This window comes from Nylanderia fulva, unplaced genomic scaffold (genome assembly GCF_048542155.1).
Source record: "Nylanderia fulva isolate GAGA-0341 unplaced genomic scaffold, ASM4854215v1 Scaffold266, whole genome shotgun sequence".
Lineage (NCBI taxonomy): Eukaryota > Metazoa > Arthropoda > Insecta > Hymenoptera > Formicidae > Nylanderia > Nylanderia fulva.
This window is the reverse complement of record NW_028190332.1, coordinates 66,445-83,846: the sequence shown is the minus strand read 5'-3', so window position 1 is coordinate 83,846 and position 17,402 is coordinate 66,445. Positions and strand designations below refer to the sequence as shown.

The window sequence follows — 17,402 nt, the reverse complement described above, 5'->3', positions numbered from 1 at the left end:
ATAGGGTAGAAATGCGAGAAAGGGCGTAGTAGGCGGCGAAGCGGAGCGGCGTAGCGTATCATTTATATATATAATTGTCTATATTAATTAGGTTTAAGTTATAGGTTAAGGATTGTATGTAAATGAACGCATAAAGGTTTGAAATCGCTCCTTTAAACAGGAAAAAAGCGCCTTGTAACCTCCAATTGGGGCAACAATAAACGTATCTAATCTAATCTATCATCAACAAGAAATATGTTAATGGCGAGTACTTATATATTGATATAATCTATAATTAAAAACAATATTAAATATTAAATTACTTAACAAATTTAATTTTTTAACAGATTATTAATAATGGCAAAAAATTTCGCTGTCGTTACTTTTCCAAGCGATGGAAATAATGAAGAAGAAACTGTATCAGAAGTTCCATCTTTATGGCTTTCTTCCAATTTAAAAGAATGCTGGTGGCCGTTGGTAAAAAAATGTAAATACCTTTATTATAAAACAAATTCCACCTGTTATTGATGATCCTAAATGGGAATCTTATCCCATTAAATTTCATGGATATTATGGTAAGTTATATTTTATTGTAGAATTTATGTAATTGTTTTTTTAATATTTTTAAAAAATAATGTAATTTCTAAATACGATTTTGTCTCAATTTAGATTCATTAGAAGAAGCTAGACAGAGAGCAACAAACTATTCTTCAAATAAGGAAAGCAATATAAATGAAATAAAGAAGTCCGCACAAGACAGTTGAATAAAACTGTTTCTCACGATGAGTCAGAATCTGATTCTGATGACTCACGTTTAGTTATACCAAATCCATCAAATCTTACTGTAAATACAAATGCCTCGCAATCAATTAACAAAAGTCAATCTATTGCAACTGTTATTAATTTATCAGTTGTCAGCAATGATATTGACCTGGAGATTCTTGATGGAATTTTAGTATCACTTAAAAGTAATTTTTTTTTTTAAATTCTTTAATTTAATTTACTTATATTATTTTCATAATATAAGTTTTTTATTACAGTTATTACAGTTATTATTATTGTTTATTATGTGAATAATCTAATATTTCTTTAATGTTAATTTTTAGGTATACAGGATGTACACATGTCTTGAAAAAAAGCAAGAATAAAGTAAGAATGCATATATGATTTTAATGCACATCTAATTTTAAATATTAAAAGCTTTGCATAGGCAAAAGATAAAATATTTTTTTTTCAAACATACAAGACAATATTAAATTTACTCGAGATGATTTTTTTATAAAATCTCTTGATAAGTTTTCTATTGGCGACTGTAAACTATGACTTTTTCCAATACTTGATGTTTCAGTCTTCTTCCGCTTTTTTAATGATTTATTAGGCTCCTGTTAAAAAAATAAACAGAGAATAAATTTCATGTTAAACTTACAAATTAACAAATCTTATACTTAAATCAAATAAAAAAGAAAGCAGCATTACTATTACGATAACACAACAAGCTGTACAGTTTCAAACATAAATAATTAAAAAAGAGATTATAATTATTATTAGACATACTTATTGCAGATACTGACACTGTCATCTTCTGATGAGTTAAAATCAAGCGTGTGGCTTTGATTAGATGAGCCTGATGGCTTAAGGCAAAGTTTCAGTCTCTCTTCTCGAGAAGGATTAGGCACGCCAAAAAGTTCAATATTTTTGACGTGTTGGCACATATCAGTAAATACTAAAAATTTTGAAATTTATTTTATGCTTAAATATATATTTATAAAATTTAGGGGAGAGTTGTCGACGGTTTTGTCAAACAAAAACTTAAAGCAAAGTTGAGAACGTTACTTATTATTATTTATTACGTATTAGTCTGAAGTCCGCGTTTGCATTAACGTAGCTTAAACTCAGTTAACTTACTTTAATATATGTACACACAATGACATGAAAAAGGACAAGAGGATAATATACTCATATATTTACATATATTCTAGCTCATCACACATGCACACATGCGCTATGCCCCTTCCAGTATATACATGTTCTAAGCTTCTATGTTAAATTATGTTAAAATCATTACTTACTTCCCAAAGATCGCACTCTTACAACCAAGTCCTCCCAAGTAATATTTTTCTTCTTAATAATTTTTTCCATCATTTTGGCACATTTTATGTCCTCTGCTACGGGCCATCGAATGATCACCTCCGAGTTTAGGAGGTGACTCAAATCTGATTCTGTATTTTCCTTTTTTAACCACGCTTGAAAGCCTACTTGAACAGGTTTATGTCTCTCATTAATAAACTGCACGACAAGACACTTCTCATCTGACAATTTTGTTTCCACAGCACTTTTTATATTAGACATGATTACTGCACTTATTCACTCTTCAAATTTCCACGATGCGTATATATCAACCGGTAAAAATACCACAATTGATGCAGATATTGTAAAACAGCGTGGCTTGACAATAGAAATATCGCAATATCGCGATACCAGTATAACGCATCACACGCGGTCACGCAGATGATAATCCTGTGGCGGCAATAGTTTTTTCACTTACAAGAAAATTCATGTCCGCGCATGGATACTGAAGAAAGCGTGGCGCGCTATGCAGTACCGTATACGTAAAATAAACGGCACACTCGGGCCCTATGGGCCAATGCTCTGACGCCACTTGTTAGCATTAGCAAGCTATACGAGCCTGAACGAGTCAATTTCAACGTAATTCAAAATTATTAATTAATAGTTGCTTTTATATTAAAAGAAATGTCACGCCGAGGTCCATACAAACAATACCTTCAAGATTTAAATATTCCTATCCCTGACACAACTCTTCGTCGTCGACAAGTTATTCAACGTAATGAGGTTAATAAACATTATAAATTTTCTTAAGTTAAAATTGACTACTAAATTCTTTATCAATGCGTTGATGAATGATTGATGTTGGTTATTATTTGATATTTTTATTTCTTTTTATTTTATTATAATTGGTTTTATATCATTTAGAAACTGGTCGCCTAAAATATATAATGGATAGATTTTCTCAATCATATCATTTTTAAAAATATTGAATTCATCAGTTAAAGTAATTGAAAACATAAGAAATCAATAGTTATTTTATTAAAATTTATCGAGAAAAAGAATAAAATATTTTAACGATATATTAATAAGTCATAAATATTAATGAAAAAATAAGGACGTCGAAATAAAACTAGCTTAAATTTACTTTTACAATTTTGAAATATTAACAATTTAAAATAAAATATTTCTATTTATCAATTATTTATATCAATTATATATTAGTTTTATACTATTATCATTTATGAGTCTTATATTAATATCATTTATTATAATAAAATAGGTGATTTTGTAGGATTAGGATATAAAATAGGTATCAGCATTGATTAAATTTGTATAACTACAAATTAATGTAATACAGAATAAACGAAAAACATTCTTCAATAAACTTTTTTTTAATTTAACAATTTAAAATAAAATTGTATAATGATGTTATATTATCAGTTGTAGAAATTGAAAAGAAATTTTAAATAATTATATTTAAAAAAACTTATTTTCAGCATGCACTATCGGATAACATTGATGAACTTATGGACTGGGATCCTAGTGAAAGATATTTTGACAGTAGGGAGAATTCAGAATGCTCTTTTAACAATGAAGATGAATTCGAACAGCAGAGCCTTGAACAAAGTGAAGAAAGATTGTATTTCACAATGCAAGAAAGTGATGATGACAGTAAGGAAGGAATAAGCCTACATAATAGTGATTACATTGACACTGATTTAGAAGATAGTAGCATTTCTGATAATGATGGCACTGTCTTCGAAGACTTTGTAGATGATGAAGACATATTTCAAACAGAAAATTTTGCACATATCAATTCAGATAGGAAACCCTTATATGAGGGTTGTGACATTACAAGAGAGGAAAGTGAATTATTAATTATGACCTATGCTATGCGTTTTGGACTGTCTGATATTGCCCTTCAATCTCTTATAAATCTCATAGATTGTCATCTTCCAAGACAGGAACATAAATCATTACATTTACTCATTCAAAAATTTCCTAAGCCACCTAATATAATAACACATTTCTTTTGCTCTGGTTGCAAGAGTTTAGTTAATTTCTTGGAAACAAATAAAGTAATTTGCAGTTGTGGACTGATATGTGTAATGGATGATTTAAAGTCGCAGCAATGCTTTTTTATTCAAATTCCATTACAAGATCAATTGATTCGGCTACTTCAAAATGATCGTATACATTCCATGTTTCAAGAAGGATTTATAAGTGGTCAAAGCGATGTTCACAGTGGCGAAGTATATAAAAGATTAATACAAGATGGTATTATTTCAGAAAAAGATCTCACATTACAGTGGAATACTGATGGAGTACAAATTTTTAAATCATCTAAAGTAAGTTTATGGCCTATCCAGGTAGCTGTAAATAATTTGCCTTTTCAAGCTCGTAAAGAAAATGTTTTACTCTGCGGATTATGGTATGGATCTAAACCTGACATGAATATATTCTTGAAACCATTTGTTGAGGAACTAAGTATGCTACATAATGAAGGATTAGAGTATGTCGTTCCAGGCTCTGAAGACAAAGCTAAAGTAAAAGTTCACACTCTCATAGCCTCAGTTGATTCTCAAGCAAGACCATTGCTTCAGAAATTAAAAACATTTCGAGGTAAACAAAGCTGTTCTTTTTGTCTGAATGAAGGAGAGGAGTGTGAAGTTGGTCGTGGAAGAGCAAGGATTTATCGTGGTGATATAGGACAATTACGAACTCACGAACAACATGTGCAAGATACCAAAACTGTCATGCAAACTGGAAAGGTTAAAAATGGAATAAAGGATGCATCTGTCCTTCTTCTGCTTCCCTTATTTAATATAATAACATCTTTTGTGCCTGATTACATGCATTGTATTTTACTTGGTGTTGTAAAAACTATGGTGGAGTGGTGGAAAAATGGAGAAAATAAGAAGGAACCTTTCTATATCGGATCAGACATTAAGCTAAAACAAATTGATGCCATCCTTTGTTCTATTAAGCCACCAAGTGAAATTACTAGAACTCCTCGGTCCATTACAGAATGTAAACTATGGAAAGCTTCTGAATGGAAAAACTTTTTATTATATTACTCTTTGCCGTGTTTACATAAAGTAGAAATGCCAAGAAAATATATCGAGCATTGGTTTCTTCTTGTATGTAGTGTACATATTTTTCTACGTGAAAAAATTTCATTAGAGGATTTCTCTATTGCAGAAAGGTGTATACGACAGTTTGTTTTAAATATAGAAGACGTATACAATGCACCTCAACTTATGAAATTTAATATTCATTTACTTCTCCACATTCCTAAAAGTGTAAAACAGTTTGGAGGTTTGTGGGCTGTATCTTGTTTTCCATATGAACATTATAATGGTACATTAGCCAAGATGTTTCGGAGTTCTCAAGCAGTACCCCTGCAAATTTGTAAATTTTATTTAAGACTTCAATCTCTTAAAGAAAAGGGTGCAGAACTTTTCTTGTCAAATAATAATGCATTATTTGCCAAACCTTTGTACGAAGCATTGACTTTTCGAAAGCTTACATCTAATAACTGCGTAGCATATGGTGAGCATATACGATTATTTGGTAAGCCTGATTATATTACGCTAACATTAACTCAAAAAGTTACTGTGGAAAACTTTTTAAAGGAAAACATACAAAATCAGCAAATTCACTTGTTTCGTAGATTTATTTACAAAAATATTCTGTTTCATGTGGAAGGATACGAACGCATGAAAAGACGCATTAATAATATTGTTTATTTACAAAATAAAACAGTAATCCCCATATCACATGTACTTATAGTTAAGACTCTTCAATCTAATTAGATGAAATGCATTTTATTAGGTATGCGTCTTCACTTAATAAATGATATTGTTTGTCAAAATCGCTCAATCAATGTCTCTTCTAACATTTTCTGTAGCATTATGGAAATGACTCCTGAATGTATGGCTATTTTTCCCCAAATGATACAGTGCAAATGCGTTGTAACATTATATGATAGCAAATTATGCGTATATCCTCTAATTAATTCTTTAGAAAGAGACTAAGATAGATACACTTCATAAAATTCCTCAACAAATGATTTCAAGTATAAGAGTTAAAAACAAGTTTAATTAAACAAAAGTATAATTTTATTAGAAATATTTATGTTTTGATGTACTCTCTTAATAAAATTTAATATATTTATTCAATCTTAACATTTTTTCAATTATTAATATATCTTGTCATTGTATTATTTTATGTCAAGAGAAATACATTTTATGTTTTCAGAAAAATTTGACCATTCTTTTTTTCAACCTTAATTTCATCATAATTGCAACAGCTGATTAGATTTGTTGCGGTAACTCTTATTGATTTCTGCGATTATTAATTGAAAATCATATTCAAGAACGATTCTCGAATCTTCGTATTGTATGTGCGAGCTCAGGAATTTTGTTTGTCAGAAATTGGCTTTTGTTCTCGCTCTCTCGCCGAGACCTCGCCGAGGCACGGTGTTTGTGACTCAGTCCGACGACGACCGGCAGCGAGAGATCACGCTCCGCTCCGATAATCAGTATCCATTATTCTGTGCTTCTGTACAATCAAATAAGTGACGGTGTTAAGTTAACATCGGCTTTGCCTCTCTCCTTAACCGCCAATCTCAAGATCCAAAAAACAATCCATAATTAACAGCGTTCGCGATACGGAAAGAGAACGCAAGTTCACTCTCAATCAAGAGAACCACGCAACGTTCACAAAAAAAATCTCGCGAACATTTTTGGTCCTTCGAGCCGAATCTTTGGCGTTATTGGACTGCAAGCTGAACCTTATCATATAGTACAGTGTACAGTGCAATTCTCAAAAAATTGCGGCATTACATAGTCGTCGGCATTATCTGAAACATTCCTCGGACTTTGCAAATCACGTGCGACCCGCGCCAGTGAACACGTGCGCGCCCCATCTAGCCGTGCGCACAATCACACAGTGCCCACGTGAAACAACACTGGCGAAAATACCAGTGCCCTACAGTGGCGATCAACACCTATCGTGCATGAAACAGTGCTCCGGAGCTGGCTATCTCTCAGTAAATGAGCATCACGATATTACACGCCATTCGGTGAGTGCTGTTGCACCGAAACAACAAATATTAAGCAAGTGAAGCGCCGCTGATCGGCCGCCGCATCCCTCGCTACCTGCGGTGCACTATCGCTTCCAATCAAATCAGTTGACTCTTATCTACGTTATTACAATGACAGAGTCCATTGAGTTTCTGCTCACGGAACAATCATTCACCATCGACGCGATCAACCGCAGTTTGGTGAATGTCAAGAAGCTGTCCAAAGCACAGACAACTGTAATCAAACTGGAGAGCCGATTGAAGAAGCTTCACGATCAATGGTCATCGTGCAAGGCTATTCATGTGAGGATTCTGCATGCAGTCCCGCCCAAGGAAAAAAGCGAACTTCCATACTTCGTCAAAGAGAAATTCTATGCTGCGGAAGAAACGTATGACGTCACCGTGGACCTGATCAACGAAGCCATCAAAAAGCTAAGTCCAACCCCTCCTACGCATAATACGAGCGATCGATCGTCTATTTTTGATTCCGACACGCGTCGTCCGATACATTTGCCGCGCATTTCATTGCCTAAATTCTCCGGCAAATTTACGGAGTGGGAAAATTTTAAAGGTATTTTCGAGTCATTAGTGACTAATAACGATTGTCTGTCAAATACAGAAAAATTACACTATTTAAAAACAAGTGTCACCGGTGACGCAGCGCGATTAATAGCGAATATTCGAATTGCGGATGAAAACTATGCTGCTACGTGGCAACTGCTAACCGACGAATACGACAATAAGTTTGCGATCATTCAATCTCACATCCATGCATTTGCGGAACTCCCGATAATGCGATCGGAAACCGCCGCGGAATTACGCCAACTTCACGACTCAGTAGCAGCATCTCTCGCTGCTTTACACAGCCTTGATCGGCCGGTCAAATCATGGGATGATTTACTCGTTTATTTGATATCACGCAAATTCAGTTCTAAAACTAAAACCGAATGGAATTTAAAATGTGGTAGCCTGTCGGAATGCCCGACTTATAAAGAAATTCATGATTTTATGACCGTACGCATCCGTGGACTGACCGATCAGGGCATGTCAATAGAAAATTCGGCGTCCAATTCTCGCAATGGAAAACCGCGCGGTACCGTCAATAATGTAATTACATTAAACTGCGTTGAATGTTCCGGAACTCATTGGCTTTCGAAATGCGATAAATTTCTCGCCCAATCGATAGATCAACGAATTAATTTTATCGACCAGAAACAGTTGTGTCGAAATTGCTTCCGGAAAGGTCATTCCGCGAACGTCTGTATGTCACGAGGTCGATGCTTACGATGTCAAAAACGACATCACACGACATTACATAAATTACTTAAAGCCGAATCGAAGGATGACGCGTCTCAGCAATTACCCGACACGAAATCAGAGACACTCGTACAAAGGGCGTCTCCCGTCACAGCTACGGTACAATCCGTATCGCCGAAAACGCGCTCGCCTGCGAATATTCTCCTCGCTACTGCGTGGGTAATCGTGCGGACACAAGAAGGACGTACTACACTGGTGCGTGCCCTTCTGGATCAGGGATCCACATACAGCTTCATAAGCGAATCTTTATGTCAAACGTTGCGAACCAGGCGTCAACGCGCTAATCTGCAGATTCGATGCTTCGGGGAAAAATACAGCGGGTCGGCTCGCTCGCGGGTTCATATATCTCTCTCTCCAAGTTTCAATCCGCGAAAATCCGTATCGTTATGGGCATACGCCTATGAAAAAATCACTTCATACGCTTCCTCTCAGATCCGGGAAATAAATTCTTGGCCACATTTGCGCGGATTGCAACTTGCAGATCCTGAACCATCGAGTGCCCACCAAATTCACTTACTAATCGGGGCCGATTTATACGGTGCTCTGCTAATCGGTGACATTCGTCAAGGCCCGCCTGGGACCCCGACAGCGCAGTCCACTCTGTTCGGCTGGATACTCTCCGGTCCAACAGGCCCCACGGATGCAACTCATCCTCCGGCTGACGTTCACAATTGCGTCGTTGAAGACGACCTCGCTCCCGTCATCCAACAATTCTGGACAGACGAGACAATTTCTGATTCCAAGCCTCCGCTAACGGAGGACGAACAACGTTGTGAGCAACATTTTGCTGCAACTCACAAGCGCGACGTACATGGCCGCTACGTGGTACGATTGCCGTTTAAGAATGGCTTACCGCCGAGTATAGGTGAATCATTTCAAATCACTTCAGTGCTTCACGCCAAATTAACAAATCGGCTGTCACGACAGTCTGAAATTAGAACGCTCTATCATGCGTTTTTAGCAGATTACGAGGAGCTGGATCACATGACCCAGATCAAACCCTCCACTTCTAATCTTTCGTACGCGGCTTACATACCGCATCATGCTGTCCTTCGCGAACACAGTACCACCACGAAACTACGCGTGGTGTTCAATGCTTCCTGCCGTACATCAAACGGCACTTCATTAAACGACCATCTTATGATCGGTCCAAAACTCCAACAAGATTTAGCCGCAATAGTTCTTCGCTGGCGATTATTTCAATATGTGTACACAGCTGACATAGCGAAAATGTACAGACAAACCTCGGTCCATCATGAAGATCGAGATTATCAGCGAATACTGTGGCAACCCCCGGGTTGTGCACATATCAATCACTACCAATTAAATACCGTTACATACGGCACCGCTTGTGCTCCATATTTAGCCATGCGCGTATTGCAACAACTTAACGAGGATGACGGGCACGAGTTCCCCCTCGCACAAACGATTTTTCGCGACTCAATCTACGTTGATGATACTCTCTTCGGCGCGGATGAAATCTCCGACGCCATCAAAACTCGAGATCAACACATTGCGCTCATGAAGCGTGGCCAGTTTGATCTACGCAAATGGACTGCAAACTCTTTGGAGTTGCTGGCAGACATACCGCTTGATAGGCGGCAATCGGATCTCGCTATTAAAAGCGATGACTCACTGAAGGTGCTTGGGCTGTCTTGGTCGCCGCACACTGATTCATTCTGTTTTAAGGTATCTTCTGGCACCTCTGGTGCGAACACAAAACGCTCAGTCTTGTCGTTGATTGCAAAGCTATACGACCCACTCGGATGGGCGTCGCCCGTAGTAATTACGGCTAAAATTTTGCTTCAAGAGCTCTGGCTCGCAAAAATCGACTGGGACGATCCGCTCCCCCCTGATCTTCTCCAGCACTGGATTTCATACTATTCTGATTTACCCAAGCTCGAAACAATTAAAATTCCACGATGGACAGGTTCGCATCGAGATAATTTAGGAATGGAACTACATGGTTTTGCCGACGCATCAAAGCGTGCGTACGCCGCTATGGTGTATTTGCGCGTTCTCAGATCCTTTGACGACGTTCAGATTACGTTGCTATGCGCTAAAACCAAGGTTGCGCCTCTTAAGACGCTCAGTATCCCTAGACTTGAACTCAACGCGGCAGTTTTACTCAGTCGACTGATTAAATGGATTTATCGGTCTTTCAATCTGTCAAACGTTCCTGTGTACGGTTGGACGGACTCCACTGTTACCCTAGCTTGGATAACTCAACACCCTTCAAGGTGGCGTACTTATGTCGCCACTCGCGTATCGGAAATCCAAACCACTCTTCCCACAATTAAATGGCATCATGTCAAATCAGCTGAGAATCCGGCAGATTGCGCCTCGCGCGGCTTGTCTGCTACCGAATTTATGAATCACTCTTTGTGGTTTTCTGGACCGTCCTGGCTCCGCACTCATTCTTCGACGTGGCCAATTCAATCGACAAGCAAAGACATATCGATTAACGCTTTACTGGAGGAATCCTCCTCGGCGTCGGTGCATCTTACCGACAATGTCAATACATGGAATCTCCCGAACGACATTTCAACATGGACAAAATTGATACGGGTTACAGCGTATCTATTTCGATTTGTAACTAATTTACGCAATCGATTACAGGGGACTTCATTGAATCTTTCGTCTTTAGAAGCGGCCGAACTCCATCATGCCGAACACTTTTGGCTTGAACAAGTTCAACGCCAACTGTTTTCTTCAGAATTGTCAGCGTTAGAACGAAAAGTTTCTATTTCAAAATCAAGCCGATTAAGCTCGTTACGCCCATTTCTTGGGCAAGATCAATTAATACATCTAGGTGGGCGGTTGAAGAACGCTCTGTTGCCCTATTCGGAATGTCACCCGATCATTCTGGCTGATCATCGAATCGTACAGTTGCTGATTGCTAATGCACATACGGCCGCCCTTCATGGCGGCACTCAGTTAACGCTTCGCATATTACGGCAACGTTATTGGATAATTTCCGCTCGTTCTCAGGTTAGAAAGTACATTCGAAGCTGCATTACTTGTGAGCGGCACCGAGCCGTCACCGCAGACCAACTCATGGGTCAATTGCCCGAACACAGAGTTGCGCCGTCCGCATCGTTCACCTGCACCGGCGTTGATTATGCCGGACCAATACCCTTGACCTTGCGGGCAGCGCGCGGTCAAAAGACCATGAAGCACTACATTGCAATTTTTGTATGCTTCACTACTAAGGCAATTCATCTCGAATGTGTAGATGATTACTCGACAGAAGGTTTTCTCGCTGCCCTGTCTCGCTTTACAAGTCGACGTGGGCTTCCATCCCACATTTACAGTGATAACGGCACGAACTTCCTAGGTGCCGACAAGGAGCTGCGAAATGCTTTCCGCGTTATTATTCAGGATCCTATTCTGAAAAGTCAAATTGCCAATGATCGCATTACCTGGCACTTCAACCCTCCGGCAGCACCGCACTTCGGCGGGGTATGGGAAGCCAATGTAAAAAACGTGAAGTATCACTTGAAACGCGTAATCGGTACGCATGTGCTAACTCGTGTCGAATTTCAAACTTTATTATGCAGAATCGAAGCGTGCCTAAATTCAAGGCCATTGACGCCAATGTCGGATGATGCTTCGGACTTTACCGCGTTGACGCCTGGTCATTTTCTGATCATTCGACCGCTCGTCAGCGTTCCCGAACAATCTGTATCAACGATACATCTTAACGCACTTAGCAGATGGCAGCTTGTGCAGAGACTGCACGAGCAGTTTTGGCATACATGGTCTCACGACTATTTGCATTCCCTCCAGCAGCGAAGCAAATGGCGTGACTCCAAGCAGAATCTCGCGATTAATGATTTTGTTTTAATCAAAAATAACGTACTCCCTCCTGCAAAATGGAACCTTGGTCGAATCGTCCAAGTGCACCCAGGCGCGGATGGTCTCGTTCGCGTAGTAACTGCTCGTACAGCAACCAGCCTACTTCAGCGCCCTATTACTCAACTATGCAAGCTGCCAATTGCTAACTGTGATTCTTTATCGCGCTCTACGATTCAGTCGATTTCTGTAAAATAAACAACACTATGCGCATTGTATATTCTTTAGGTTTAAGCATTGCGGCAATTAGTTCAAGCTAATGTTAAAGCTCTATTATTGGATTGATTCAATTGATTATCCATGTATAATAAAGTTACGAGACCACGGTTCAGAGCAAGGTTCTCTGCCATTTCGGTACTCATTTCGCATGCGGATGCATGCAAGGCGGGCGGTATGTTGCGGTAACTTTTATTGATTTCTGCGATTATTAATTGAAAATCATATTCGAGAACGATTCTCGAATCTTCGTATTGTATGTGCGAGCTCAGGAATTTTGTTTGTCAGAAATTGGCTTTTGTTCTCGCTCTCTCGCCGAGACCTCGCCGAGGCACGGTGTTTGTGACTCAGTCCGACGACGACCGGCAGCGAGAGATCACGCTCCGCTCCGATAATCAGTATCCATTATTCTGTGCTTCTGTACAATAAAATAAGTGACGGTGTTAAGTTAACATCGGCTTTGCCTCTCTCCTTAACCGCCAATCTCAAGATCCAAAAAACAATCCATAATTAACAGCGTTCGCGATACGGAAAGAGAACGCAAGTTCACTCTCGATCAAGAGAACCACGCAACGTTCACAAAAAAAATCTCGCGAACAAGATTCAATCATTTATTTCATGTTATAATATTAGGTTTATATTTTTATATATTAGGTTTGTACAATTATTATCTCAAAATTGTATTAAATTATTGTAGAAATAGGTTGTGATATTTAAAAACTTAAGAACAGTAAAAAAGACATAAGTTCAGTATTTCAGTATTTACCCCAGTAGTTGAATCCCCTTTTTACAAGTACTTAAGTACTACACCAAGTAATGAATTACTAGAGAAAATACTTATTTATCCTATTAGTACTTTATGTCTGAGCTGAACTACTGTATCCCTCAGTACTTCGGTATTTTACCATTACATATGCAAGTATTGAAGTACTTGCACCAGTACTTCAGATTCCAGAATAAATTACTAAAATTACTAGCTATTACTCATAGGTCAGTAGTTGAACTATTAGAGTACAAGAATGAAATACTAATCACCAGTAATAAATTACAATACTTCAGTAATAAATTACTGACCAACCAGTAATACTTTTCTATAAGGGGACCGCCTACGAAGGGCAACCCGCGGATCAGGACTCCGCGGGTAAGGATAATTAAGCGCGCGGCCGCAAGGATCACCGAGGCCGCGCGCGCGGCCAACCTGATAGTGCCGCGAGTGGCCTATCTAGATAATTGGGTCACCGACGTGTCTCCTGAGGGCCCCGGTTCGGCACTGTCTAGCGAGCGCCCGAAGAGAGCGGAGGTCCTAAGACGGAAGTGCGAAGTATAAAGAGCGAGAGAGGAGAGGACGTTAAGGATCGTACAGGACTGGTGAGACGACGTGGTCATCCTGCTGTCGCCGAATTAAGGTAGCAGGGTGGATGGGTCCCAAATTACTTATCGTTAAGAAACTATGCTGGACTTAGTTGCCGGCCCGTATAAAATCGCGAGAAACTCGTTTTATTGTCGAGTCGCGGTACTAACGTAACGAAACTCTATTGGGAGAAACTACGACCCATCCACTCTCTTGCGTTTCCGCATATTCTCTCTCCCGCGTGGACAGTCTTCGCGCGTAATATTGTCGCGCGAAAATTACCGCGATTTACTTGTTGCCGAATATTGTTCGAGGCGAAAAATCGGAGAACTCATAAGCGCTTTCGGGCTCATTAAAGTATTGATGTTGCCTTACAAGAAAAGGCGTGATTACGTTTAATTGTGTGTGTATGAAATTTATGTAGGGCGCACGCGGTGCGCCCTTACGCCGGCCCCTTTGTTGTCGCGCATACCGCGCGGATCACGCGCCCACGGCGTGGAGCAATATACCCGGTGGCGCATCGCCGATTTAATTAATCAATTTTTTTTGTGTTATGGGAGACACTACCTCGTTGCCGCGAATTAGTTAAATATTATTCATAACTCGGCACGGCGAACCACCGGTCGTATTGCTTCACCGAACTCTCGATCGTGCGTCTGTGCACGCCGCTTATTTCTGTATATTATATACTCATGTGTCTTACGGACAAAGTTTAAATATATGTTTTATTAACTTTAATTCCTCGGGTTATTTCTCGCCGCCACGCACCCGAACCCTTACCCGTACAGAGGCTAGCCGAGCGGGAAAGTTGCCGTCGCGATCTCTCTCTCTCTTCCGTGATTGATGCCCGCGAACGGGCTTGGACAAATAAGTCCGAGTAAATTAAGACTTAGCGTCCCGCGAATTTATTAATTGAGAGACGGTGCGGCTGCCGCACCTGGCGCCCAACTAAATCGAGATTTTAGTTTTCTTTTTATTTTTTTTTGTTATAATTTTTTTTGTGATCGGACGGAGAGATCGCGCCGAAGGTAACCGATATTCCGCAGGGGACTTTTCTCCTTACGCGACGAATTGATATTCGCTGCGAATTCCGCGCGATACGGTTATAATATATATATATATATACATATATATACATATCTACCTATCAATCTATCTATTTAGCTATTTGTCTATTGAACTATCTATCAATCTCCCTATCGATCTCTCTATGTATCTATCTTTCTGTCTCTGTTTCTCTGTCTCTGTTTCTCTATCTCTTTGTATTCCTCTCTGTCTCTCTGTCTTTTCTCTCTCAACATGCACACGTAAAAATAAAAATTTTGTATGATTATAATTGATTATAAAGTTTTAGTAGAGAATTCTTTGTAATAAATAAAAATTATTTTTATGAAAATATTTTATAATACTATTATAATCGGAACAGAGCAGTAGTTAGATAAGATATTGAAATACATAATTTTATTTGATTAAATAGACATTGCATATATACAAGATGTTTTCGTAAAAGTGAATAATTTTTCATGGACATCTGGACATGGAAATCTGTTTTTAGACAACTATCGCGATGCGTTATAAAAAAAATTGTATAGGAACTTACAAGATTATTTTTATCTGTTTTATGTCCACTCGAGATAGCCTGCTTTTATAGAAATTATATATGTTTATTGTGCGCATATAGTAGACAAATATATATAAATATATAAATTTTATATATACATATAAATACTCACAATATCTATATAATCAAAAATAAAATCTATCTCTTTTAATACAATCTTATCTAACTACTGATCTATTCCGATAATGATAGTATTATTATCTGCTCAATTTCAAAAATACTTTCATATTGTTCAAAACGCATCAGAAAATATTAGCAGTATAATAAAATAAAATATTCTGTTCGAATAATATTTAAGAAGATTCTAGAATAATCGATATTTACAGCAAATCGTTTTTTGTGTTTTTCAAAGAGAAAACACAGCGACATAAATCAATCTGTCTCGAAAAAACATTCCTCAAAACATCAACAATTAACGGTACCACAACCGTTCCGCCGAATAATTATTTTCAGGGAGCATGCGCGGCTTACCACGGGCGCCTCTTTTCACCAATAATTATCGCGATCGCCTGCGCGCACATGCTTTCTGCCAGCCGTCTTCCGTTAATTTGGACAGCGGCCAATTACACGTAATGTTCTCAGGTCACCTCGCGCACCGTTCAAAATCCGAAAAATCATTGGCGCTTCACGCGAAGGTGGGCTCCATCCTAAAGATTATAAAAGACGAGCTCACACCCGGCTTAGCAGCCTTATCGCTTTTCCGCCGTGAACCGCATAACGCAAACCGCATGCTTGTAAAACCGCTAAAATTTCGTTGACGACCGCCGCTTATTCCGCACTTTGATTTTGATTACGATTTCAGTGTAAAATAATTAACATTTGTATGAAGTTGTTAACGTGTATTTGTTATTAATTGTATTAGAGAATTAAACTCTTTTTTTTTGACAGAAGTGGCTCATTTGTGCCGCGCGACCCTTTCTTACGCAGCGCGTTCGCGTACACATATAAATCATTTATTTTGTGACGTGCGCTTTTGGAGCGCCGTCACAAGGGCAAAAAGCCCGATCGGGTAGGACGCGGGGATCTGGAGCGCCCCTCATTTCGGGGAGGTGCGATCCGGTTACGTTATTTCGTTTTTATTATCGTATTTTTTGCGAGAATCGCAGTTGCACGCAGCGTCGGCCTGTCGATGCGCGTGCAACACGATTCATAGGGAGAGCGACAAAGACGGCCCGAGAGAGCGGCAGGAGAAATTGTAGCAATTACATAGTAGTATTGTGGCAATTTTCGTTTTCTTGCATTAAATCATATAATCAATTTTTTTAATTTCCGCATACATTATTTTGTTTCTTACTAACATATATCCAAAAAATCCAAAAAAAAATTTCTACGCATAAAGTAGTGCCATACGATACAAAATTAAAGATCGTACTGACAGCTCAAGAACATCCACAGTGATCTTTCAAAACATTAAAGCATCATTTTAGAAAATATTTAAACAATCCTTCTGATGTTACGAAATATAAAAAAGCTGTTTTGTCAGGCGGTACTTTTAGAGACAAATTAAATACAATAAAAACTAATGTGTAAGATCGCTTCACAGAAGCAAGAAATAAGAATCAATTAGTTACGCAACGTTTGCTTCAACAGTGGGCTATTGCTGCAGCCGCACAATATAACAAGCCAAAAGAAGAACAAGACAGCGAAGAACATACAAATGTTTTTTATTCCGTAGCATCCAGCACGTGGTTAACCAACTTTTTACACGATTATAGGATATCAAATCGTCGCGTTGTTCGATATGTTTCCAAAAAAGAAGCAATTACACCAAAAGTTGTCATAAAATCAGCGGAACAATTCCAAACATTAATTCAAGCAATTTCGCCAGATTACGATCCCGATTTTGTAATTAATACAGACCAAACAGGATGTGAGCATGGAGTTAATGTTTCGCGAACTTACACGTACAC

General features: G+C 38.5%; 2 protein-coding genes and 1 pseudogene across 2 annotated transcripts; all 3 read left to right on the top strand.

The window, feature by feature from the left end:
- The first annotated feature begins 336 nt into the window (after window positions 1-336).
- On the top strand, window positions 337-1,111 carry LOC146722836 (uncharacterized; annotated as a pseudogene).
- Window positions 1,112-2,730: 1,619 nt separating this feature from the next.
- LOC146722835 (uncharacterized) lies at window positions 2,731-6,083 on the top strand. The gene is made up of 3 exons (XM_085483747.1): window positions 2,731-2,829; window positions 3,543-5,598; window positions 6,073-6,083. The coding sequence occupies exons 1-3, from the start codon at window positions 2,731-2,733 to the stop codon at window positions 6,081-6,083; spliced, it is 2,166 nt and encodes a 721-aa protein (XP_085339873.1).
- Window positions 6,084-7,264: 1,181 nt separating this feature from the next.
- On the top strand, window positions 7,265-12,502 carry LOC114941944 (uncharacterized). Its single transcript, XM_029317145.2, has one exon. The coding sequence runs from the start codon at window positions 7,265-7,267 to the stop codon at window positions 12,500-12,502; it is 5,238 nt and encodes a 1,745-aa protein (XP_029172978.2).
- The last annotated feature ends 4,900 nt before the right edge of the window (window positions 12,503-17,402 follow it).

Excerpts from the sequence above, each read along its gene's own strand:
- LOC146722835 (XM_085483747.1), top strand. The coding sequence starts at position 2,731 with ATGTCACGCCGAGGTCCATACAAACAATACCTTCAAGATTTAAATATT. Across the intron at positions 2,830-3,542 it reads AAGTTATTCAACGTAATGAG|CATGCACTATCGGATAACAT; the intron begins GTTAATAAACAT and ends ACTTATTTTCAG.
- LOC114941944 (XM_029317145.2), top strand. The coding sequence starts at position 7,265 with ATGACAGAGTCCATTGAGTTTCTGCTCACGGAACAATCATTCACCATC.